This window comes from Cyprinodon tularosa, unplaced genomic scaffold, assembly GCF_016077235.1.
Source record: "Cyprinodon tularosa strain WSP-4 unplaced genomic scaffold, ASM1607723v1 ctg19, whole genome shotgun sequence".
Taxonomy (NCBI): domain Eukaryota; kingdom Metazoa; phylum Chordata; class Actinopteri; order Cyprinodontiformes; family Cyprinodontidae; genus Cyprinodon; species Cyprinodon tularosa.
In genome coordinates, this window is record NW_024038678.1 from 2,469,445 (window position 1) to 2,496,825 (window position 27,381).

Sequence of the window (27,381 nt, forward strand, 5' to 3'; positions counted from 1 at the left end):
TATCTCCTTGAACCCCAGTCGGCATCTGCAGATGGCCACTAGCAGTGAGCCTGGTTCTGCTGCAGGTCTCACTGTTAAAAGGGAGTTTTCCCTCCCCACTGTTGCTACAAGCATGCTTCGTGTGAGGGATTGCATTTGAGTCGATGAGTCAATGCAATCAACTGGTTTTCCTTAGAAAACTTTAAATCAGTTTCACTGTATGATCTGGTGAACGGTAAAATGCCCAGGGATGACATATGTTGTGAATTGGCGCTACATAAATTAACTGAATTGAATCACACCACTCTGTATGGAGTGGGAATTATTGCACAAATGGCATCCCAACGAGACATCTTGGGATTCTGATCACCTGAGAAAGAACCCTTCCTTCAAAACTACGCATTCTGGATTTACTTTACATCGCAGCCATTTAAGTAAGTAAAACACCTAAATTCAAAATTGTTATTAGTTCAGGTAGTATTTGGGAATGTAGAGAGAGAGAGAGAGAGAGAGAGAGAGAGAGAGAGAGAGAGAGAGATAATCTTAGGATCACTGTGGCTTTATGCTTACCCTCATTGTTTATAAAGGGCACATTTTCCAACTTATTTTACACTTCTATTGTGCAATGAGATAATATGCATGTGAGAGCCCACATAAAAGCAGATCTAGGCCACTCCAGCAGTGGAGTGAGTGGGTATTCCCTAGATGGCGCGTGGGCTTGTGTTTTTGTGTACTTTTTGGTCAGTTACTTTGACTCTAGGGCGGCATCAAGCACGATTCACAGCAACATATGAAAACCACACAAACTGTGTAATCCTTTGTTTACTGACAGCGGTGACGAACTTCCTGGTTTCATTGACATCACGCGCCCCCCCTCCTGTAAACTAATGTGGAGCCCAGAGACTGAGGAAAAATGACGCGGACACGAGTGGGGAAAAGCTGGTTTGCGTAAAAGAAAGAAGGGAAGAGTGAATTATCAGCGCAGGCTCACAGCACAACGTGGCCGAGGCTGATAAACGAAGAGGGTCGGTGAAGGTTTTTTTTTTTTTTTTTACTTTATGTTTACGCCTACAAGGACACAGGAGCGCAGGCGAGACCGAGCAAAAAAAGAGGACTGAGTGGTGCATTCATTGATTTCTGTTTCTTTTAAACGATTTACTCGCAATCGAGGAAAACGTTAGGATATCATGGCTTGACAAGAGCCGACTCATCACCAGCCGATCAGCCTCAGTGAGAATAAAGGCCTTTTAATCCAGCCTCAGAGCTCCATGACAGCCGCTTCACTGAGGGCTGGAGATGTGCAGAGGAGGAGGCGCTTTGCTCATACATGTTGGAAGAAATGAGACCTTAATGTTGCCACATCGCTGAATTTCCCTCTCGCCTAAATATATCCAGCCTATTGGGGCTCCAGCTCTTCAGTTTTATCTCTACTTCTGCTCAACAGGAAGCTTTTTTTCTCACTTGGAGGAATTTATGGGATCACAAGGTAAGAATCATCATGCTCTGTCCCAGATCTGTTTTTTTTTTTTTTTTTTGGTCACTGTTTTCTTTCTTTCTTTTTATTTTATTGTTATTTATTTATCACAGACTTGAGTTCCATTTTTTTTTTACAGCTTTTACATCTCAACAGTTGATTCATTGACATCAGCTGCTATCTTTCCCAAACAACCAGCTGCTCGTCTTTTATTTATGTCATGCTTTGATGCCCTGCAGACATTTCACCTAAATGTTTTGCTTTTTCAGTCTGAATCTCAGCAATTATGAATTCAGTGAACGCACAGTTATATTTGAGCTAAATAAAGTAATCCCTGTAATGCATATGAAAAGCTCCAACCTGGATTATGCATCTCTGTATTTAGCAGTTTAAAATAAGTGCGAACAGGGCCAGCCAAAAGTTCAACTGGGCCCCAAGGAAAATAAAATTGTTGGGCAACACTTGCAGATGCAGTCAGTTCCAATAAACTAGAATGTATATTCTAATGAGGCATGTTTTTTTTTTTTTTTAAACAGCCTTAAAGCATGCTTTGTCATAATTATTAATAATTTGAATAAGCCCACACATTTTTTGTTTCGTTTTTTGTTCTGATGGAATAGTCTAATTTTAAGTGACCTGTTATTAGCTTAAAGAGAAAACTGCAGGTTTGAGCCTAAAGGCTAATTTATACTTGGAAACTAGGTCGTCCCCGCCCCCTCCGCAGGCGCTCTGCTGCACCTCTCCCAAACTGTAGGTGACCACAGACAGTGCCGCAGACTTGAGGCCTCTGATTGGTCAAATCTACATCCGCTCCACACTATGCTTATTTCCTGTTTGGTACCTTACCAGCTTTTTTTGTTTTTATGACTGCCATTGTGGAAAATGACTCGTAAAGTTGGACCAGCTAGAAGAGCGAGGTGTGCAAGAACGCTGGGACCCTTTTTCCACCTGGATCCCCACTCTTTCTCGCCCCCATGTCCCTCTGTTGTCGGACAAACTTGCCCCCGTATCTAGACCCACAGCTAGTTCCTGATTGTCCCTCTTGCATTGTGGCGTGGAATAACATTCCGAGTTGGTTTTTGAATGAAAATGTACTTATATATCAACTATTTAGGCTTTTTGGGTTGTTTTTGTAAAAAATAAAAGATAGACTTTGTTATCAAAAACAGGCAGTGGCGTAACGTGGGTGAGGCCGCTTAGGTTTGCAGACAGTGGAGAGAAAAGCTCCCTTTTAAGAGGAAGAAACCGCCAGCAGAACCAGACTCAGTGTGAGCGGCCATCTGCTGAGGCTGACTAGGGTTTAAAGAGATAGAAGCAGAGAAAAGACATAAATTAAATAAGTTTTTTGGAGCTCAGGCCCCGGCAGAAGACTTTGATACTGTGATTCAGCATTCGCTTTGATGAGTAAACTAGAAAATGATTAGTGTAGTCTTTCCCTGGGCCTGGACACTAGTGGTGGGATAAGCCAGAGGGTGAGTAGGACAGAAAAAATCTGAGGATGAGGGAGGAGAGGAGGTGGAGGTGGGTGAAAGGACCCACCTCCCAGAGAGAAGCTAGGCCAGGAGCTAAATGAAGGGGATCTTGAACGATAATTGGCTTTGGAGAAGGTGCGGAGTTGGAGCATAAGAAGGGACATCACATGAAACCACTCCTTCAAAACACATGAACGCGCATGCTGTCTGCAGCACATCTAGAGCAGCTGATGCTGCTTTTTTAGTGACACTGCTAAGAAATGACAGCATTATTGGTAAATGTGATTTGCTTTGTACTTTAAACTCTAAATAAACTTTTCAAATATGATCCATTAGAAAACACTTGGTTTACATTTTGTCAAAAATTTACCTGTATTTGTCTTTTAAGCAGAAAGATTCAAACAAACAAAGGCTTGTAAACAGTCTGTGTTTAATTTATTAAGGTAATAATAATAATAATGAATTTTATTTATAATGCACTTTACATTTGACTTCAAATCTCAAAGTGCTACATTAAAAAAGGGAAAATTAAAACTAGTTTAAAAGACCATAACATTAAAAACAGAGTAAAAAGACAGTCATTAACCTCTCAAAACCCACCGGTGGATGTTAAATGGGGTAATAACTCAGAATGCATGAAATTCCACCGGTAAAATTTTTACCAATATAGACATGTTAGAAATCCTTGGTAACTTAGATTCTCCACAATTCAACCATCAAGTAAATGTTATGGACACAATGAGCACCAAAGCACAATTAACACAGATATAGCAGCATTTCAAAATCTAAACAAACAAAGCAGCCACAACTACATACATTTGAAGGCAGAAGCCGTTTTATAAATCCAATCTTCAATTGGTTATACTCCATTCGCTCATAAGGGTCCACACATTAAAAGTAATGCAACATATTAGTAATAAAATATTCCATGAGATGAGAAAATCGGCCCTAACATCGGGTTGTTGAAATCAGAAAGGTTAGCTGGTCATTGCTTATTTTCAGCATCTTGCTAATCTTCTAATACTTATTGGTATGGCTCTTTACATCGTCTTCTTATCTACAGGACACAAGTGTTCGCACATTTTTATCACGTGATTTGAGGGAGATATAGTCCTCGAAATCTCACTCACGAAATCTCTGGTTCACTTTCTGTCAGCCAGTGACGCGCGTTATGATTGACGTTAAATTCTCTGCTCTTATTGGATAAGACCATGTGGGGTGTTGGACTTTGTAGCCAATGAAATAAGGTTTTGAATGAGACCAAATGTGTGTACTTTATTTAAAGGGAAACCGCATTACAGGCTTGTATTAGAGAGAAACACAGACACCAGCAGGTGGAGCCATTGCGTTCTGCTCCAAGCTGACACCAAATGTTCAAAGCCCCACAGCTCTGGAACTGTCGTAGCTAGAGATCTGAAATTTTCTGCATTTGTGGCTGACATGATGTAGAACAAATATAATACAATGAGACCTGCCTTTTCTCAAGAATGTCTTTATTACTGCTGTTCAAATAAGACCTATCATTTCTGAAAAAAAAAAATAATTGAGTGATGTTTGAACTGATGCAGCTTGGTCTGTGTTCTACTCACCCAATTTTATGTGAGTGGATGAGTAGTAGTAGTAGTACATGTATTGCACATGTAATTTGGGCTTATAGTTCCTAACTTATTTGCTTTTCCATTTGTGTATGCAAATAAGGATTACCCAAAATGAGGTGCAGATATTTAATACTCAGGTTGGATCATATATTTTGTTTAATTTTAAACATCCTTCTTTTTGTTGCCAGCTCTCTCTATTTTGTCTCTTTTGTTTCACATGAATCTTTTGCAGTAAATATTTACAAGTGTTATATATTGAAACAAAAAAATGAATCTGTTTTTGTTCTAGATACTACAAGAAAAAAATATTCAAAATTAATGTTTGGTCAATTGATTTAAAATAACTAGTTAATCAAGTTGCAATAGCCATTTGTTTCAACCACATTTATCACTGTAAGATCTGCAAAATTTTATTAATAGTTCACTGAGATTATGCCTTGAGTCTGATTTCTAAACATGTGAATGAGGTTTTTCAGGCTTTAATGGTGTCCTTGTGTTCCTCTGTGCAGTTTCGTCTGATGAGATGAGTGTGCGTGCTGGCCAGGGCAGTGATGAGGTGCTGGTTTCTCAGGCAGTTTGGGATTACCTGGCTGCAGCTGGGCGGCCCTGGCTCATTGACTTCCAGCACAAACAGGGAATGAGCGCTGGCATCATTAGGCGAGGAGAGAGAGGAGGCTGCTGTGCCGTGAAGTTACAGCCAGTGGAAGGCTCAAGGAGCACCAGATCCAGCATGACGGATGGACCCATCTCTAGTGAGACGCGCAAAGCCTTCATTGACTTATGCCGATGTGCCCGTAAAGAAATGAGCAAACAGGAGGGAGGGTCCAAGAGGAAGAGAGCTCTGCTACCTTGCGTTGGAGCCCTGGAGCAGAATGGAGATGGGAGCCTGCTTCAGGCTCCACCTTCCCAGCCTCGGCGCTCCCAAAGACAGCAGCAAAGGTTCAGGAAGCCTGCTGATGAGGAGGTGTGTGCCATGCTTCATGAAGCCTCCCTGAGGAAAGAAAAGGACTCTGGTATGGGTTCCCACAGTGAAGCAGAGGATAGAAACAGTTGCTCAATTTGCATGGGGGACATAGTGGAGAGGACCACCCTGGAGAAATGCGGCCATTCATTCTGCCGTTCATGCCTGGAGCAAGCTTTTAAGGTGAAGAAAGCCTGTCCCGTGTGCAGACTGGTGTATGGCCAACTGGTTGGGAACCAGCCTGCCAATGGATCAATGACTGTGGAGCGGGATCCTGATCTGGAGCTTCCTGGCCATGAAGGCCATGGGTGTATCTGCATCATTTACAGTTTTCCTCCTGGAATACAGACGGTAAGTAAAAATGAGTGTGTAGGTAGTCTGAAACAAAGTTTCTATGCTTTTAACTAAGTTAAAAGCATTTCACCCATTTCCCCCGTTACATTAAGCATGCTTTTAAATCATCCTGTTGTGGTCTATGTTTAGATGATCTGCATTGCCCATTTTATGATTCTTTTAAAATTGTAATTTTATTTTTCAATGCACTCAGCGACTCATTTTGGGACTTTCTCTTTAAATGTAAATGAGATGTTTACAGCCCATCGCCTTCCAGGTTGCAGAGCATTCTACTGCGACCCATTTGGATGTTAGAGACTGACATTTTTTCGGGAATCCCACGGGTCACGGGATTCCCGTGGGATTCCCGTGGGATGGGAGTCAGTATTAGTAACGATCACGGGATTGGGACGGTACAGGATTAAACATTAACGGGAGCAGACGGGAGCGGGAGCAAACCAATAGTAACTTCCGCTCTGAGTTTTTCACCCGCGCTCAAAAACAACAAGAATGGGAGTGGTGCAGGAGCGGGAGTCATTCTGAATGGGAGCGGGATGGGAGTGGGAGTAATTTCACCAGGAGTGGGACGGGACAGGATTTAGATTTCTACTCTGGCCCGGGATCGGGACGGGACACCATTTTTTTCTGAGGGAGTGGGACAGGACAGGAGTGAAAATCCACTCCCGTGTCAGTCTCTATTGGATGTATTCACAGTTTGATAGCAGAGGTGTGAGTCAAGAATGAAGCGGTGCAGAAACTTTTTTTTTTCTTCCTACAAAATCTATTAAAAGACTTCAATAGTAGGAGAGTTTTCATTCTGACTTAAATTCACAAGCTGGAGTCTGATCAAGAGTGAATTAAATGAGTAAAATCCAAAAAAGGCAAAAATGGACTATCAACAAGACTTTAGTCTAGGAAAGAGGACTAAAATGAACAACTCATTTAAGTTTAAGATTTAAGTGAAAAAGAAATCAGAAAAATGCAATCCCAAATGACAACTCTGTGTTTTACTACATGACAAATTTTAATTCTTAAGCATCAGCTGAGAAAACTTTGGCAATTCACAGTAGTAACAGCAATAGTTTAACCCCAGCTACAATTCAGATATCTTTTAGAATATAAATACTTCCTCAAAAGGAAAAACAGATTTCCTTAAGACTTCAAATAAGCTCACTCCTCCCCAAAGTGTTTCAAATGTCTGTGTGTTTCGTATCTAAATCTCACCGCATATTTAAACAAAAAACATTTATCATGGGTTCATAATGACAGTGAAGAGTCTTGAACATGGCTTTTTTTTTTTTACAATACCCCAACATAGTTAATCAGTTAGCTAATGTAGTGCCAAGAACATCATTGGATGGTATTTGGATAATTTTGTGAAAACAAAAATTGCAACAACAAAAAAACTCCAAAGCTGTTTGTGTAATATTGTTATTTAAACACACAGTAAGGGTATATATTTAAGGAATTAAAATTTAGTTTACAGCTCTAAAATAAGCGCAGGAAGTCAATAGGCAGGAAGTAATATCTACATTTCAAAAATAAATAAATTTTACCAGGCATTTCAAAGAGGATTGGATGCCTGGGGGACGGTTTAATGACTTGTGTGAGTTAATGCACCCAACAGCCGGACCTTCAACGTTCACTACAAAAATATTGTAAAAGGAAAAAAAAAACATGGTGAATTTGCTGGATTGTTAAGTCCATGACCTTGTTTACCAGCTCCCAAGCAAAAACTTTCATGTACTAGATAATAAAATGTCATAGAGAATTGAGAAAACTTAATGGACTACACATATATGTCCCAAACAGCATATATATATATATATATATATGAGCAAGGGAGACCAAATTCAACTTTTTGGACTTTGAGACCCCAGGTACACAATACAATCTATTTAAGATGTAAAACTTAAATCACCTTAACTTAAATAACCTTAAATTGAAGGTGCAGCCCTTAAGTTTTATTGTAAAACCCATTGTGACATAAACTCCTATACTAGCACCACAGAATGTGGCAAACATCAAACATCTCTGTTTAATATTCAGTAATGTTTAAGAGATTTTTTTTAATACAGTTTTCTTTTTAAAGCAAAACAAAAGTTTTTGTTGTGTACTATTGATATTGTTTTCCTTGCCATATTGTGTTATCTAATACAATATTGCAACACTGTGTCAGAAAAAAACACACTATTACATTAAGTTTCACTGTAAACATTTAATCTTATCAACACACACCAACAAGTTAGAGAACATCGTTTCAATTGGAGAATCTGTTCTTCTCTTACAGAAAGTCTAATTTATTTCATTGTTTTGGACTTTCCCACCCATAAGAATGTCTGTAGGGTTACTAAGCTTTGAATATTATTGATGTTTACAATGTTCCCGCTCCTAGAAATCCCCTCTGAAGAAATGGAAAGCCCCCGTGCATGATGTGCTGTAATATTTACTGGTCTGAGTGGAAACCTAAATATATAAAAGAGAAGTTAAAGAGAGGATATATAGACTTAAAAAACCCAGGTGAAAATATCTCAGTGACAGCAGTTATCAGTCACTTTGCAGATTAAAATTTTGTGATAATCCCTCAGCCATGGGTTCGACTTTATGGAGTACTTTATGATTCACATCATACTAGTCTATCTGGTGAGAGCAGGAAGCTGTGTTTGCATTGAGAATCAAATGATTAACTTGAGTACATGTATTAAATTAACTTTTAGCATTTCCTCTTTTGTCTATAATATTCTAATGGCTGTTATCCAACTACATTCAATTGTAAAAATATGGCTAATAAAAGTGTAGCTAGGATCAATATTGGTGAATGCAAAAACAGGCAGATAGGGAAAAAGGGTGAAGCTTGCATATTCTTTGTTAAATTCTTACTACTTACGGTTTTTTTTTAAATAATGCATTTGGATGTGAAGTAAGAAAGTAAGAAAACAACTGATCTGATAGTTTCACAGTCTTCTGAGGGACAGAGTAATGACTTTGTTACTCCGTAGACCCCATCCATGCTTAATGAGGCTACTGCATGGATTTAAAATACTTGACCTCTTCATAATACTTTTCACCCACAGCTTGATCACCCAAACCCTGGTGTTCGATACCCAGGAACGGACCGCGTGGCCTACCTCCCCGACAGCCCTGAAGGGAACCGTGTGCTGGGCCTGCTGCGTCGGGCCTTCGAACAGCGCCTTATCTTCACCATCGGTACCTCCATGACGACAGGCCTGCAAAATGTCATCACCTGGAATGACATTCACCACAAGACATCTATATTCGGCGGGCCACGCTGGTATGTACGAGCTTGCAGGTTTATGAAGATTATTTGCTTATATCAGAGGTTTAATATCAGAAGAGTTAGTTACCACTTTTTGTTGCCAGTCGGGCTAAAAAATATCATTAGCCACTTGTTTTTTCTCTTGTATACAGCTTTGGCTACCCAGACCCCACATATTTGGTGCGAGTAACAGAGGAGCTCAGAGAAAAAGGTATCACTGCGGACTGACGACTTGAGACCGAGAAGGACTTCGGACGTTTTTCTTGGGAATCTCCTCATTGTGGATTTGACCAAGCAGCAGGTTTTGCTATGGAACTTTTGTCACTTTAAATGTGGCTGAAGGTTTAAAAAAACAAAACAAAAAAAAACACCTCATCAGACGGATGTCCATTGCTGCAGAAGAATCCCTATCACCTCCACTGCCTGTTCTGCTTTGATCATTTTTCTTGGCAGTTCAGCTTATTTAGTGCTACATGTAGAAGAAAATACTCTAAATGCAGTGAAAATCCTCAAACTGTCACTGCTGGCCCAAGGCCTCACTTCTATTGCACTTATTTAGCGGCGTGTCAAGTTTATGGTACAACATATTATTTCGATCATTTAAGTTTTGTTAGTTTAAGTATAACTATGTTCTTTATTTTTTATTTCCCTTCTATGGGTATTATTTAGGTCTTAAAAGCACACGTTTTGTTGTGTTTCTCTAAATTGTTTGTTAAACATGTTAGAGTGTTATTAATTACCTGTTGTAATGATTGTACCTGGTTCATAGCAGAAGAGCACTGCTTCTAGCAACAGATTTAAATATTCTGATGTTATTGCAATCTTAAGCACTCACAGGCACTTTGGTATTTTCCTTTTTAGTGAAATAGAAGTAATGGAGATTTTCTTCCTCTCACTGCAGGATGTTTGAGGTCAACAGGTTTATGCCACCATCGGCTGTTGGCAGGCAACGTATTTATTCAGTGTGATCTTTATCTCGAGATGTACTCCGTACTTAAAATAAGAGGAATGTTAAATGATGTCTCATTGCAGCGCCGTTTGGTATGCATTGGAACTTCCCGCTGGTTTTCTTCCAGTCGTCAGTCCTGTTTTTTCCAAGATGTCTTCTAGTCATTTGCCCCATTACCTCACTATGTTGGAAACATTCTCTGAATTAGCAGATTAATGATGATGTCAACTTTGAAGGGCATATAGATCACTTTAACCAAATCTAAGGCACAAAAGCTCTTTAAATATCTATGCTTTCATTCCTTTCAAACTAGATGATTTTTTCCTATTAGATTGTTCTTTTCAAGATAAGTTAACTGTGTAAATTTCTTAATGTTTAACCAACAATTGGGGAGTTTAGAGATTAATTTGATTGGAGGCGAGTCACTGATCTCAGTTTGTTGTGCCTTCTTTATATTCTTTTTTGACTCAAGAAATAATCAGCCATGAGGGTGACTGAAAATGTTGGAATTTTTTGGGTGCATTTTAAGCGCCATTTGATCATATAAAAGCATCTAGCTTTTAGGAGAAAAGAAACAACTCAGTTTATAAGATTTCTAAGCTTATCGGGTCCAAAACATTACCTTTCCTCTATATGATGTCTGCCTATACTTAATGGAGAACTAGAACTTTCGTTTGCAAAATCCAGCAGACTTTCGTGGCTGAAACTGATTTAAACACATCCTCACATCAAATGCTTTTTCTAATCCCACCCCCACCCCCTTTGCATTTTAGTTAAGGGACCAATCAAGATATTTGTTGGACAAAGGATTGTAGTTTATCAAGGCTACTGTGCAAATCTTTCTATGCATAACCTAACTGAAGAGAAGAGTTGGATGGCTGGACTCCAGTTCCTGCAAATCGAATGTTACGGAAAAAAAAAAATCAGTTCTGCTTTTCTAATTATGTTAATTTGTACTTTTTTCGATGTTCAGAATTATGTGCTCCACATTTTAATACTTGAATAAAAAGTTATGTTTGGGTTTGTCAAGGATGTTCAATATGGGTCCTAAAATAAAGTGTGTATGTTTGATGCTGCAGAGTCCCAAGAAAGTGATGATTCATTGGGAAGTATTACAGCTAAGGTACTTTAGAAGAATTCCCTCTACTTCAATACAGATATAGTTAGAATCCTTGTAAGGTAGTTTTCATAGAGCTTACTATATAACCTAGTTTTCATGTCGATCAGTAGTTTCTCATGGGCTATCACAAAAATGGCAGAGCTACTAACCCACTAAAGAACAATGCTTATTTAATAAAAAGATGCAGAAAACAATCAAGTATTTGCTTTACACTTCTGTCTGCCTGGTCATTTAGAGACTTGGAAGCAGCTTAGCAGGTTTTGCTCAGCTATTCATATGCCTCACTGCTTCTCCAGGGGCCTGTTTCAGAAAGGAGGTTAAGTGAAAACTCTGAGTTTGTTAACCCTGAAATGAGGGAAACTCTGGGTTTTCTGTTTCAGAAAGGGAGGTAAGTTAAACCTGAGAAAGCAGAGTAAGTCAAGCCCGTTTCTGAAAGAGAGGTAACTTATACTCAGAGTCAGTTACCACGGCAATTTACTCTGTGAACCTAACCTGGTCAGGAGCAGGTTTTCTTCAGAAAATCCGGAGTTTATTTTGGTCTCCTCCCCTTTTTTAAAGAGGAAGTGGTGTTTAAACACCTCATTGATTCTTTGGGGACATACAGTATTCATTGCACACATTTCAGTCACGTAGAGCGCATCAAAGGGAATGAAATGGCATGTCCTTTTATGGATGATCCTGTTTGTAAAGCCAGGTAGCTACTCTACCCCCATGATGTGCTCAAGGCTTACCTGCTTGAAGTATGTTTTTATATTTCATTTTCAGCTGCTGCCGTGTTCTTTTGATGCCTGCAGGATTGCACCTATCCATGAAAACTAAATTAGGTTTAATAAAATACTGTTCTTCCAGTTTCACCTCTGATATTATAACAGTTGGGTAAGTTACTCTAAAATAGTTCTTAATTACTAACTACAAATTTTATCTTCAACAAGTCTAATTAGATTAATGTATTAATTACTGTCTCTAGAAAGTATTGGTCTAATTACTAATTTGTTTTACTTACTTATTAATTACTTTCTAAATCCCAAATCAACCTCAACCACTTGAACAATACAAGGAGAGACAAGAAACTGCACTTCTAATGCTTTCAAATAAACAATATTCAATTGCATGAATTAATCTTAAATTGACCAAAGTGTGTAACTAGAGGGAGAAAGTTCAAATCAAAATATACCTTTTAAAATTTGATATTAAATCCACTATTGTTTTATAGTCTTTAATTTAATTACAGTATTTATATGACTTAAGTAACTTAATTCATTACACCCAACACTTTATAAAAGTAATTAAAATGTAAACTTACACATTGACTCGAGCAGCTATTTTCACCCAAGCTAACTCTCTCTCCTTCGCCGCTGCAGCCGTGTTGCTTTTTTTTTTTTAAATACATGTTCAAATTCTGCATATGCTTGCATAAGCACATCCAGTTCTGCTGGTGAGAAATATGCACACCTTTTTTTGTCTGACGCTGTTGCCATGGTGACTCGTAATATCTGTGCTCCATTGATAATGGCTTTTTATAGTTGTGGTGCACGCGCTTAACTCAGACTCAGTCAATTTAGAGTTGATTGAACTAACTCATTTCAGCTGTTCTGAAACCCAAAACTCAGAGTTTCCAATCTCAGGATAAGTCAACTCAGAGTTCAAGTTTTAACTCAGAGTTGGTTAAACTTCCTTATTGAAACAGGCCCCAGGTTGGATTTGGAACTGGTTTGGATATGATGAGCATTGTACCTTGAAGAAAATTCCTGGATAATAGTGTGCTGCAGTATTCAGAGAGAAATGTTGATAAAAACGAAATCATATATTAAAAGAGTAGAAGTGTTGATAGAAACGAAATTCCCCAACAAATGGAGTTTCTGGGGAAGGAGAAATCATGAGGAGCTGATCAGCCAATCTGAAACAAGCTTTAGAAAAGGTTTGACAATATCTCATTACACGACAAAGAAAAATTATTAGTTGTTTTTTTTCAAGAATTTATTAGAATGGAAACAAAATATCAGTAAGCTAACTGATTATGAAATACTATATCTTAAATAAGGGAGTTATCACATTCAGTTTAAACATCTAATTATTTTATTAGATAAAAGACTTGCATGCCAGACTTCAACACAATATTTAACATTAAAAGTTACTACTAATCTACTGCTATGACTTTTGGAATCTACATAAAATGAAAATTTACATATGACAAATTTTGATATTTGTGTCCTGCATTTACAGTAAGATAATCAGCTAATGTAATCTTTCTGCTTTGCCGTTACAAAACACATACACACACCTCGCCCTGAGGAAACCTGTGAAAGGGCAAAGATTTTCTTACTACACTAATTTTGAAAATAACCATTTTTTTTATTCATTTTTCTTGACCCAGATGACTTGGTCAATTATAGACCTATATCCAATCTTTATTTCTTATCTAAAATTTAGAGCTCTAAAGCCAGAGTTTCAGTCTGGCTTTAGAGCTCACCATAGCACTGAAACAGCTCTGGTGAAAGTCACTAATGATATCCTCATGGCCTCCGATAATGGACTTGTATCTGTGCTTGTCCTGTTGGATCTCAGTGCTGCATTTGATACAGGTGATCATAATATTATTTTAAAACGACTTGAATATTTTGTAGGAATTAAAGGAACAACACTAGACCGGTTTAAATGTTATCTATCTGATAGTTTTCAATTTGTTCATCTTAATAACAAATCTTTCTCATGCTCCAGGGTTACTTGTGGAATACCTCAGGGATCAGTGCTAGCACCAATTCTATTTACTATGTATATGCTCCCAATCTGCAGAATTGTTAGACAGCATGGGATTAATTTCCACTTTTATGCTGATAATACTCAGCTATATCTGTCTATGAATCCAGATAAAATTAACCCATTACTTAGATTACAGGCATGTCTTGAAAACACAAAAATCTGGATGACTCTTAACTTTCTCCTTCTGAATGCAGACAGAACAGAAATTACAGTCTTTGGACAAGTCTTTGAAAAATATGCTGTCCTAAACTATAATAAGCCCCTTCATTTGGATGGGATTAAACAGATTTCAGATGATAAAGTAAAGAATCTTGGAGTTATTTTTGATCAGGACCTGTCATTTAAATCCCATATCAAAGAGATTTCTAGAATTTCCTTCTTTCATCTGTGAAATATTGCAAAAATTAGAAATATCCTGTCCAGGGCTGATGCTGAGAAACTAGTCCATGCATTTGTTACATCAAGGTTGGACTATTGTAATTCTTTATTATCAGGAAGTCCACTAACTGTAGTTAAAAACCTTCAGCTTTTAAAATTAAAAAGAGAGATCTTATCTCTCCTATCATAGCTTCTCTATATTGGCTTCCTGTTAAAAACAGAAAACAATTTAAAATCCTCCTTCTCACATATTAAGCCTTAAATAGCCAAGCTCCATCTTATATCAGATATCTGATCGTTCCTAACAGAGCACTTCGCTCTCAATCTGCAGGTTTACTTGTGGTTCCTAGAATTTCTAAAAGCAGAATGGGAGGCAGATATTTTAGTTATCAGGCTCCTCTCCTGTGGAACCAACTACCAGTTTTAGTCTGTGAGGCAGACACCCTGTCTACTTTTTAAGTTAGGCTTAAAACTTTTCTTTTGGATAAAGGCTATAGTAAGAGTGGCTCAGGTTATCCTGAGCTATCTCTATAGTTATGCAGCTATAAGCTTAGACGGCTTAAAGACATAGGGACATATAACCCTTTTCATCATTCTGCTTCATTCTCTCTCTATTCTCCCACTCTGCAGAATCTGTTGGTTCAATCTCTAACATTCTGCTCTCTGAATTCTGACTTTTTTCTCAGAATTTTGACTTTAATCTCAGAATTCTGACTTTTTTCTCAGAATTCTGATTTTAATCTCAGAATTATGAATGAATTCTGACAGCTAACAAACATGTTAGCATCAAGCCGTTGCCATGTCTGTTTTAAAGACTAAACTAGCTCTCTTGTTTTAATCACCTTCTGCCCTTCCATTAATTAAATAGCATCTTTGTGTTAAATAGCCTAATTCCATAAATTTCCACCAATGTGTTACTGGCCCTCCTAAACAACTCACATCTTTGTCAGTGAAGCTGTGTGCTCCCACATCTCATCGTTCATGGTGCCCATCTACATTAAGATCCAAAATTCTGAGATTAAAGTCAGATTTCTGAGATTAAATCAGAAATCTGAGATTAAAGTCAAAATTCTGATTTTTTTTTCTCATATTATACTGAAATAAAATATAAAAATCAGTTAACTTTTTTTTTTTAAATTTCAGGGGCCCTAATCCTCTTCCGTAGGATACAGATACCATTTCTTTATTGCAGATAGTAAAAATCATAGATATCCATATTATTATGGATATCTATGGTAAAAATCAACATGGACAAGAAAGTAAAGTCAGATTAACAAAAAAATCCAACCAATCAGAAACGAGCTTCTCATCCATTTCCGATCACATGACCTGTGCTTCAGCCAGTAAAAATGAATTACACACCCATTCCTCTACGTCACAGGTCTGAAGCATATGACCCCATAGGAAGTATCAGGAAGCAGGCACACTGAATGTAAAACATGGAAAACCGGGCAAACAACACCCTGTCCGACGAAAGTGCGGTGAACTGCCCCATTTGCTTGGAGAAGATTCAGAGAAGGAAAACTCTTAGCTGTCAGCACTCTTTTTGCTCGGTGTGCATCGACTCTGTTTTCAGGCTTAAGCCCGCATGTCCGCTATGCAACACCTTCCACGGAGTTTACATGGGGACCCAGCCACACGGTGTGATGGAGGTGACCAAAAGCATCATGAAGCTGCCAGGCTTCGACAACTGCGGCTCTATCGTCATTCATTACATTTTTCCAGCTGGGGTACAAGGGGTAAGAATGGTGGCTTCTTCAGACTGTGTCAACTGATATGTTGCTCATTGTTTGGAACTCATAATTGTCCACAAGGGGGCAGTGTTTCATTCATAGGATAGAGTCCCTTTTAGAATCTAGCAAAAGCTTTCTCTTTTTAAAAGCTTTCTCTTTGCTTTGCCTCTGGCTTAAAAATGGGTATTTTACTACTTTACAGGGCTAAGATTATAAAATAAATCAATAAAATAGCATAATGAAAAACATCTGTTATAAAAACAAGCTGTGCACTGTGTTCAATTGAAGGTTGAAAATCAGCCTAAATTTAAACATTGATAAAAATGAGGTAGTCATTGTATCAGAAACAGAAGTGGGTAGTAACAGGGGCGGATTAAGGAAATTTGGGGCCCCAGGCAAAAAAAGGCATGGGGCCCCCTGAATTGAAAAGACAACACATAAAACAGACCCATTATACAGATACAGAATTTCATGTTAAATTGTATGATTTATAAATAACCTTTTTTTTCTTTTCTTTCTTTCTTTTTTTTTTAAGTGCTAGATGGGTCCGAAAAGTCTCTAAAGATAGAGACAAAAGCCTAAGTTGCTAAAACTGCTCTTTGCACCTTTTGTTTTTAAATGGTTTGCTGCTGTCTGTTTGGACCTTTCTGAACATGTGCACCAAATGGACAAACCCAGCATTTTATAAGCATTCTGATGGTATTTTAGAGAAAGGATTTTTGCCAAAAACATAATTAATGTGCACAAATGAGTAATAGCTATATTAACCATACATGTATTAGGAGGTCTATGGGGACCCCAGGAACTTGGGGCCCTAGGCAACTGCCTAGTTTTGCCTAATAGTAGATCCACCCCTGGTAGTAACTAGTTACATTTACTCAGTTAAATTCTCTTGAGTAACTTAAAAAAAATCATAGTTTTTAGGAATAGTTTAACAGTGTTGCACTTTTGACTTTTTAATTAGAAATATGATAAAGTATCACTACTCTAACTTGAGTAAAATATCTGGTTACTCTACTCCATCATTTGTGAGTAACTTCACTTAATGAAAACAAGCTTCTAAACAAATATGCACCATTCAGAAAAACTCTTTATTCTTTTTTTGTACTCATGGCTTATTGGTTGAATGTTTTTTACAATAACAATAAACAGTATTCTGTAATTAACCTATTTTTACATACCGCTACTGTTGTTTTTGCAAATTATATAAATAAAAAACAGTATTTTGAACAGTGTTCATTCACCTCACATTTTTATTGTGTAATTTCTGTAGGTTATATGTTTATTTTTATCTTATTCTTTGAAACCCCAGTATTTGTTTATTACTTAATTTAGTTTAATTTTACATCATTTAGTAAAGCATTTTTGGATTTATCTACCTCTTCTGAGGCTTTTCTTTTCTTCTCATACAATTTGTAGACACTTTTTTTCTTATGGCCCTCTGTCATTTTCAAAGAACTGTGGTGAATAAGTTGAGCTTCAGTGACTGAAATTGTAGCTCACCAAAGATATATGTCTGAAAGTGCACATGCGCAGAAAAAGATAGCTAATGGGATAAGCACGTAGAACGGCCTTATGAAACATATCACCAGAATGATGGACAATTAGGAGGACCACTTGTTTAGATGATCCACCCGGATATAAAAGATCGTCCTCTATACCTTTAAATCATTTATTATTATCATGGGTAGTAAGTAGATCAGTTACTTAGTGCTTGAGTAGCCTTTTAACCAAATACTGTTGAGTATTTTCTTAAAAGGATGCTCTTTACTTTTTACTGTAGTACGCGTGCCGTGCAGAAAATAATCTGATGAATAATGATGCATTCAAAGTGTGTATGAAAAATAAAACTCAGGGAAATGGATGCAGTTGGCTTAATGTCATCATGTAAATTTGTACTCGATGGTTGCAGTCGAGTCTTTTTAACTACCGTATTTTCACGACCATAAGGCGCACCGGACTAAAAGGCGCACTCCCAGTTATGTGTCCCATTTCTGTATTTAACACACACATAAGGCGCACCGGACTATAGGGCGCGTTTTTTATATACAGGTACATGTCCTCTACTACCTTTAAATACCTCTACTGCGTATTTAAAAATACAGCGGGGGCAAAACTGAGTATGACTGTGCTTTATTCATGTATTTATTACAAAGTATTAATCAAACCTGGCAGCTGGCCGTGAGACAGACACATCGCAGATGACAGAGCGCTGTGATCACTCCTAAATTAACTTAAAATCCTGAAACCTGCCGACGGAATATGTTCGCTTTTATTACCGGTATCCTGGTGCCTGCAGCTAAAATTATTTAGATGAAAAACACCTGCCAGCAGCCGCGGTGAACGAAAGGATTTCTCCTGTCGGCGCACCGCTGGTATGTGGGGGTCTGAGCGCCTCCGACAGAAATAGATAATCTGGATGAACTGACTGCAATTATTAAGTTTTCAGGTGGCCTTTCTCACTTAAAAACATATTAAAACTACTTTATTCCAACTGATCACAGCAAATATAGCTGCAAGATTTAGATTATTTAGATGAAAAAACACCTGCCAGCCACCGCGGTGAAGAGGAGGAGACCCGCCCAGAGGCTGCTGTTGAATTAAGTTTTCAGGTAGAAAAATAGAGCGGAAGCAAACCTGAGTATGATTGTGCTTTATTCATGTATTTATTACAAAGTATTAATCAAACCCATCAAAGTCATCATCCTCTGTTATCCTCAGCATTCCTCTGAATAAAACAGCTGCGCTAAATCAGACATGCCAGTTTCCCCTTCTTTGCTGTCAGAGTCACTTTCCGTGCAGCGCAGCTCCTCAGAAATAATGCCGGCTTTTGCGAAAGCTTGAACAACAGAGCCAGCAGACACAGTCCATCTACAATCCATCCGCAAACGGTGGCGTAACTTGCACGGCGCTGCCTTCCACTTATCCTGAAACTGTGGTCTCAGTCTGTCATCCATCGCTCCCACGCCGCTCGCAGCCTTACTGTGAACGGCCCGCTCCACACCGATGTCGAGCGGTGGAAGTTCCTTTGTCAGACCCCCCGGGATAACGGCGAGCACAGCGTTCATTTGATTCATCTTTTTTTCACATCGGCTGTGAAATGGGCACGCAGCGATGGTGATGCGTGGAAAAAAGCACCTGGTCTCCTCACATACACCTGCCTTTCATCATCTCCTCATTCATCCAGCCTTTTTCATTTGCGTTAATATCATATGTCATCAGAGCGCTGTGTCAGCTCCCAGATCTGCTTCTCTGATTGGTTGATGCGGCGCGTCCAGCAGCAAAACTTCAATTTTTCCATCTGAGCAGCAGCAGCGCGTTGGCGGTGCGTCAGATGCTTAAACGCTCCCGACGTGCTGCACCAAAACGCGCTGCAGGACCTTTTGCTGCACCTATATGCGCGTCAACCATTGACTTTGCATGTAAACTCGCTGCTTCTGCTGCACCTGCTGGGTCCGGTTCACACCGATGTCGAGCGGTTGAACAGCGAGCACAGCGTTAATTTGTTTCCCCATGTTTTTCACATCAGCTGTGAGATGGGCACGCATGGAGTTACATATTAACAGCGATGGTGAGGGGTGGAAAAAAAACACCTGGTCTCCTTACATTCAGCCACTCTTTCATCATCTCCTCAATGAGGTGGTCTCAAAAGTCGCAGTTACAACACACATAGGGCGCACCGCACCATAGGGCGCACCGCACATTTTGAGGAAAAAAAAAGACGTTTAAGTGCGCCTTATAGTCGTGAAAATACGGTATTCTGTGTGGGAAAACTCGGGATACATCGAGTATATTCAATATATTGCCCACCCCTACCTCCAGCCCATTTCAGCACAAGCTGCACTTTGTTTAAATGCTACATGCAATCCACGGACGTCTGTTCTTATGTTACATTTTTCATTATATTCTAAGTATGCTAATCATTTTCTTTCATTGCATGTCATTAACTTACAGCAGGTGAAAATAAGTATTGAACAAACCACAATTTTTCTCAGTAATTATAGTTCTAGAGGTGCTATTGACATGACATTTTCACCAGATGTCAGTAGAAATCTATACAATCCACACATACAAAGAAATCAAACCATAGATGTCCAGAAATGTAGTCATGTGTAATAAAGTGAAACGGCACAGGGAAAAAGTATTGAGCACACTTACTGAAATTTACTTAATGCTTTTTGCAGGAGGTTTTGTTGGCAATAACAGCTTCAAAATGCCTCCTGTATGGCTAAATTAGTCTCTTGCATTGCTCAGGCCCGTTCTTCCACACAAACAGTCTTCAAATCCTGAAGGGCTTGTGAGCCTCTTCTATAAACTCGGATCTTTAGTTCTTTCCATGGGTTTTCTATTGGATTCGAGTCAGGTGATTGGCTAAACCACGCTTTATTTTCTTCCTCTGAAACCAATTGATAGTTTCTTTGGCTGTGTGTTGTGGGTCATTGTTTTGCTGAAATGTCCATCCACCTTTATCTCCTTCATCGTGGCAGCAGATTTTTTATCAAGAATATCTTTCTACATTTTTAATTCATCCTTCCTTTATTTATTTGAAGTTTGCCGGTATCACATGCTGTAAAACAGACCCACGCCATGATGTTCTGATCTCTAAACTTCACTGTTGGTTTGGTGTATTTGGGGTGATGTGCAGTGCCATATGACCTCCAAACATGATGTGTATTATGGCATCCAAATAGTTCAACGTAGGTCTAATTTGACCAGACTATATTCTCCCAGCATTTCACAGGCTTGTCTAAATGTTGTGAAGCAGCTTCAAACTAGATTCAACATGCATTTTATTCAGAAATGGGGTCTTGTGTGGTGAGTGTGCATACAGCCCATGGCAGTTGAGTGCATTACTTATTGTTTTTTTGGAAACAATTTTACCTGCTAATTCCAGATCTTTCTGAAGCACTACACAAGTGATCTTTGGCTCTTAGATAACTCGTCTGATCGTTCTTTTCATTCCCCTGCCAAAAATCTTGTGAGGACCACCTGTTCGTGGTCAGTTTATGATGAAATTATGTTCTTTCCACTTTTGGATCATGGCCCCAACATTGCTCAATGCAACATTCAGAAGTTTAGAAATCCTTCTGTAACCAATGCCATAATTTATTGCAACAATAAAGTTGCAAAGGTCTTGAGAAAGCTCTTTACTTTTACCCATAGTGAGATGTTTCTCGTGAGAGACGCCTTTTATAGTCCATCATTTGGGACTGCACCAGCTGATATTAATTTGCACTGACAAAAGGCAGGATTGCTTTTGCACCTCACTTTTTTCACATGTTCAATAATTTTCCCTTGTGCCATTTCAGATTATTACACATAACTTCGTTTCTGGTCGTCTTTGGTTTGATTTCTTTGCATGAATGGTTAGCAACATCGGGTGGAAATCACGCCAATAGCATCTCTAGAAATACATTTAATGAGAAAAATGTTGGCATGTTCAATACTTATTTTACCCACTGCGTGTCTATGTGTTATATATCTATTTAGAGCTGTTTCTCTCAAGCCTCTTTCCCACTGAAAATAGCGTGTTAACCTGTCTTTTTCAAACAGGGATCGACAAGGGCTCCCTTCTCAGTTGCAAAAAAAAAACATTGTCTAACCCTAGCTGGCAAGCTGCGTGTTCTGTCTCCCTGCTACGTTGGCGTTGATCATGTCACCACTGCGACAGAAATTAAGAACGTAAAGAATGGAGACCAACATGTAAGGAAGCCAGGCCGTAGTGAGTCTTCTTTATAGTTTCGTTCTTTTGTCCCTCCGATTCCCGCCATGTTTATCAAATGTAAACAGAGGTTTTTTTTGGGCCTTGTTAGATCATACATGGCTGACACAGTGTCTTTATGCCCGTGCGTTGTGTTCAGTGGTGTCACGTAATTTAGTTAGTCAACCTGGCCGTGGTGTTCCCACAGCATGCTGATCAAAGCCGAGGCGTTTTTAACATGGGTCGCTTGCCATGTCTTTCGATACCAGGTAGACACGCCTCAGTAAGTTGCTCCCACTGCCACTAAAAGTTGATTGTTCCCAGGTTTAAACTGTTTTTTCTGCCCGTGTGAAAGGGGTATCAGAAAACTATCATCATGGCGACATAACTTTTGATTCAGCTATGGGGACATACAGACCAGATCAGGTTGTTAACCTTCTACCTGCTACTAACCCAGGTTTATGTGTGTTGGGGGAACACATACACCTAAAGAGAGAGAGCAATCAGTACACACCATGAACATGTTTCTTCCCTCTGGGTGATATACACTATAAGCTTCTTGCTAATGCAGCTAATTCTTTAAGCATGCGTGTGTATTTTGTAGTTGACTTTAGCTCTTAGCTTCTATCTGACATTTAATCGCACTACTTCCTGCTCACTCTTGTTTCTTCCATCAACACTTTTGAAAAAAGTCATCATCTTCATGTCACACCAGCTTTGGTGACCAAAGCCGCCTCAACAACCCACCACCTCTATGGAATTGGCTAACACCTTGCCTTTACTTTTTCTCTGGATTGCTTGAATTGTGTAATTGACAGATTAAAGCTAGAAATGATGAAATCGTTGGCCACTCCAGAGATTATCTGAAATAATGGGTTGGTTTAAAAGTACCTTCATTCATGCAGACTAAGTACTTTTATCTTTCTAAGCAATGCTGACTTTTTTAAAACATTATGTGGTTAGTTGGGGAATTTCAATCAAACAAATATAAAGAAATGCCAAAGTTGCCGACTTTTGTGCATCCAAAGTTCCTGATAAGGTGAAAGGTTCATGGATTCTTTGCATAAAGGCCAACGTCATACACTGCTGTTAAAAGGTGGGGACATTGGCTTAGGACTACTGAGGCAGATGAATCACTCTACTGCTGCACTCAAACATATTACCTGAAACTACATCGTAGGAAACAAAAAATGCATATCATCCCCCCCATCCTGATGTAGACAGACAAAGAATTGTTCTTTGGAAGAAAAAAAATCTTCTTTACTTCCTTACATATAAGAATAATTGATGAGACCAAGGTTGCACCAGGCGTAAAAACTGTATATATGTGGGTAAGTCGTATCAACTCAATTTGATGACCGCTTAATAAGAGAATACTGGAAAGGACACCAACATCTGAAAATATATTGGATATGGAAATAATTTCTCTGAATGTATATGGGTTGTAAAAATTTTTCTCAAGCTCAAAAATTTGTTTTGTTCTAATATTGATTTGTTTTATTTGCTTTGTTTCAGAAAGGTATAAAACAGCTTGTTGGGGGAAAAAAAGGGTGAGGGCAACATTTAATTTCTCCTTGGGATCCATAAAATAATTTTGAATGGAATTGAAACTCCGTCACAGTGTATTTCCACTGGAATAAACATGATATAATTCTTTGTTTATTCCTCCATTCAGAAATGGTATGTTCAGAGGTCATTGGGCAATAGGAAGTACACTGTTAACAGCCATTATTAGTCATTACAGGTAACATGCAAGTAGGAACAGGACAGACGACTGCATTTAGACTCTGCAGTTAAAACAAATTCATATTTTTGGAGGCACACTTCTTCTAGAACAAGAAAGCTTCATCTTTAAAGAGTCCAGACCAAAATCCAATGGCTTTTACCCCCCTTTCAAAGATCAAATCATTTCATAATTTAAGCACTGCATTTCACTAGCCGTTCCATCATAATTCAGTAACATGCTTTTCTTTTAGCGGCTTTTACTGCTCATTTTATTCCTGGAATCCATTGTATTTGTCAAAAAATAAAAAAGTATGTTACGGTTTGTTTCTCTGATGAAGAGGATGAAAATAGAGTTAATTGGCTTTGGTTCTGATGAGACAAACTGTTGTCTTTCTTCCAGCCTGAACACCCAAACCCGGGAGTGAGGTATAGCGGCACCTCCCGTGTTGCCTACCTGCCAGACTGCACAGAGGGACAGAAAGTCCTGAGGCTGCTGAGGAAAGCGTTCGACAGGAAACTCACGTTTACCATCGGGCGGTCGGCCACCACAGGACTGAACAACGTCATCACCTGGAACGACATTCACCATAAGACCAGCATAGATGGAGGCCCACAGCAGTAGGTGCCCCTTATTTTGATTGCAGACTGATATCTGTATAAAACAGTCACTCTGGAAACTTACTTAAACTTACTGGGATTATTACCTATTGCTACTAAACTGACTAATGGTCAGTATAAACAGAAGAACTAATATCTGATTAAGCAATATAAGGCCACGGATTTTCATGTTCAGTGTTCATGTTCATGAATTCTTGGTTGATATAAACGCTGACAGCTGAGTGCAAAATTCAGAAAGCTAAATAAAACCACATTTTAAAAACAGCAGCTGAAGCATCATTTCAGTACTCTTAACAGTTAGCTCAGTGAGGAAGATTGGACATTACAGGGAGCCTTGTTTCCAATGGAACATTTTTGTGTCTCTCTTTTCAGGGCAGAGTAGGGCTTTTCAGGTCCAGATAATCTGGATTCTTAAAGTTTTAATCTCCTCAGGCAGTGAGAGCCCTCCACACTTCTTCAGACCATCTTCTTGATTCAGGGTCTTTAATGCACACCACTATTTTTATCTAATGGTTTATTTCTTTATATTGCTGTCTTAGACTCGAAATTGTTACCTCAAATGAATCACTTACTGGGTAATGGCTCTCCATCAAACCCCTTCATAGTTCAGAATACTGCTGCCAGTATCAGTAAGTTTTACCCAAATAATTGATCAAACCATGTGGAACCCAAAGGAGAAAACTTCAGTTATTTTGAAGGATGCTTTCCAAGAGAGTCCAGCAAATACCAAGAGCAGTTCCTAATAAGGAGTCTGCTAAGGCATTGGGGTTCCAACACTGCAGAGCTAGCTAAAGAAGGGCACCCGGTGTGATTTATTATTATTATTATTTTTTTTTATATATATACCTGAGCAGAGCACTTTTAAAAATGGCCTGTTTGTGAAAAGAGGAGCCGCAAAGTTGCATGTTATTCAGAAAAAATGTCAAAACAGCTTAATATTCCTAGATATAAATAGAAATATCTACCCTGAGCCCTGTTACACTGATAGGGAACCATCTCGAGAGCATTAATGTGTGGGGTTCCCTCTGGGATGAAGACTGCTTTCGTCAGCATGATGTAGATATTTATCTCAAAGCAAATGGTATCAGTAAGTGCCTCAGGGAACAAAATGTTAAAAATTTTGACTGTATTGGTTAAAAACTCTCCAGACCTTAGATCAAATGAAAACCAATAGCTGGTTCTTTAATTTTACTTAATGTGTTTTTAACTAACAAAAGCAAAGCATTAAAGCTTGTGAAAAAAAACATTTCTGGTCTTAAGTGTTGATCAGCACTGAATAAGGAACTGTGGTTTCTCTGGTGCATCAGTGAAGCTATGTTTGGCACATTTAACAAGTCTGGTTAGGTGGGAAGCTATAGCTTTTAGACCAGAGGTCTTCAACAGGGGGTCCGCGACCCCTAGGGGTCCACGGAGGTACTGCATGGGGGTCGTGAAACTTTTGGTTGATTAGTCTTTTTTTTTTTTATATTCCCCCCTGCGGTTTTTTCCACTAATTTAAATGTCTTTAAATCCACATTAACATGAATTCGACACACTGTAGTAAACAGATAAATGGAGGCAGAAGATGTCTTTCAGTCATCAATGCACACATTAGCGACACACAGGAGCTCTTTCAAGCTCGGCACCGTTTCATTCACAACACCTGTCCCATCAACCAGGAATCAGAAATACTTTAATAATCCCAGGGTGAAATTACTCCATCTTTAATAGAGTGACTATAGGACCACTTCGATATAACACAATTTCATTCAATATATGTAATTAGGGGGTCCCTGCTCTATCTCGCCATCAGTTTGGGGGTCCTTGGCCTGGAAAAAGTTGAAAACCCCTGTTTTAGACAATAAGAATATAGCTATGTGTTTATTAAGTTCAGATACATGTATTTTAGTGTTACATTAACTATGAGGTGGATTTTCTGCAGCCCTAGAACTCCGAAAACCACTAAGATGTTGTCTCATCTCTATCCTTATTGTCTTCATCTTCTACAGCTTTGGCTATCCAGATCCAGGGTATCTGTTCAGGGTTCAAGAAGAGCTTCGACTCAAAGGCATAACAGAAGATGACTGATGTTGGAAGCCATCTTTTAGACGGCCTTATTGCTACTCCTGATAACATTTCCAGTTGCAAGCCTGCTCTTTTTCTCAGAAATGTTCACAACTGACATTTGTAAGAATTTTTTTTTTTTATATAAGTTTGCTAAAACCGAGGTAAAAGTTTTCCTAATTATTTTCTTCTGCTTTACTTTTGCATAATCTCCTTAAAGCCAAAAAAAACAGGAGAAGTTTGTTGATTTAATTTTATATCTGTTTTTTTAGTGTCTTTTATTAAAAAAAAAACATTCGGTACCATCCGCATGTATTGACACTTTAGGTAAAGATTTGCTAAAAGAGTTTAAAATAAATAGATTTTATGTTACATTATAATGAAACCTGCTTCCGTTTTGCTTTAAGATGTTTACTTGTAGCCATTTACTGACTAGAGGATCAACACCTCTTTCTAGCTTTAATAGCAGGCTTTGTTGTCTTTTTCATTTTGAAGAGTAATCCCAGATGCTTTTATTTATTTAATAAATGGTAAATGGCCAGTAGGCAATGCAGGTGAAGTGTCTTGCCCAAGAACACAATGACACTGAAAGCCGGAGCCGAGGCTTGAACCGACAATTCTCCAGTGATAATATATAAATGGAGAGTTATGGTTAGGCAAATATCTTTGGCAGTAAGATGTTAAATATACCTTTGATACTGTTTAATGTTGTTTTTCTTTGCCAATCATTCTTGCACATCCAAAGCCTTTAAGATGTCATAAATGTGTTGCTCTTTTCCAGCTCCCTCATTCTAAGTAGTTGGCAGACATCTTTCATTAATAGTATACATGAGCATAACATTTCCTGAAAAATATATTAAGCTAGATATAAATATTATTAAAAAATGTTTTTTGTTAAAAATATACCTTAATAAATATATGTATAAATAAAAGATTAGCGAATGGCATTGCATGAGTGTTGGCTAATAAATGTTTATGCATTTAGCAAAAGTAAATCTTTTTCAATTATGAGCATCAGTAGCATTTGTGCCTTATGCAATATTTGATAAATTAGTGCCTTAAGAAATATGAATCAAAAGAATGATTCATTTGTTTTGTAATAACCATCTGTCCCACTGTGCAGCTTAGGTACAGTTGGAAACTTTTTTTTTTTTATACCCTGCCTGCATTACCATTTTGGGTCACTAGATGGTGGTGTAATCCTGATAAAAAGCTGTTAGATACTGTTTTTATCATGTGAAGCCCAGCTTTCTCAAAGAT

General features: G+C 38.5%; 2 protein-coding genes across 2 annotated transcripts; both read left to right on the forward strand.

Annotated features, from left to right (window-relative positions):
- The first annotated feature begins 829 nt into the window (after positions 1-829).
- dtx3 (deltex E3 ubiquitin ligase 3) lies at positions 830-11,114 on the forward strand. The gene is made up of 4 exons (XM_038283121.1): positions 830-1,465; positions 5,033-5,835; positions 8,892-9,109; positions 9,247-11,114. The coding sequence occupies exons 1-4, from the start codon at positions 1,453-1,455 to the stop codon at positions 9,320-9,322; spliced, it is 1,110 nt and encodes a 369-aa protein (XP_038139049.1). The 5' UTR covers positions 830-1,452; the 3' UTR covers positions 9,323-11,114.
- Positions 11,115-15,676: 4,562 nt separating this feature from the next.
- On the forward strand, positions 15,677-26,959 carry LOC119782162 (probable E3 ubiquitin-protein ligase DTX3). The gene is made up of 3 exons (XM_038282979.1): positions 15,677-16,040; positions 23,861-24,078; positions 26,067-26,959. Exons 1-3 carry the CDS (start codon positions 15,741-15,743, stop codon positions 26,143-26,145), a joined length of 597 nt encoding a protein of 198 aa, XP_038138907.1. The 5' UTR covers positions 15,677-15,740; the 3' UTR covers positions 26,146-26,959.
- The last annotated feature ends 422 nt before the right edge of the window (positions 26,960-27,381 follow it).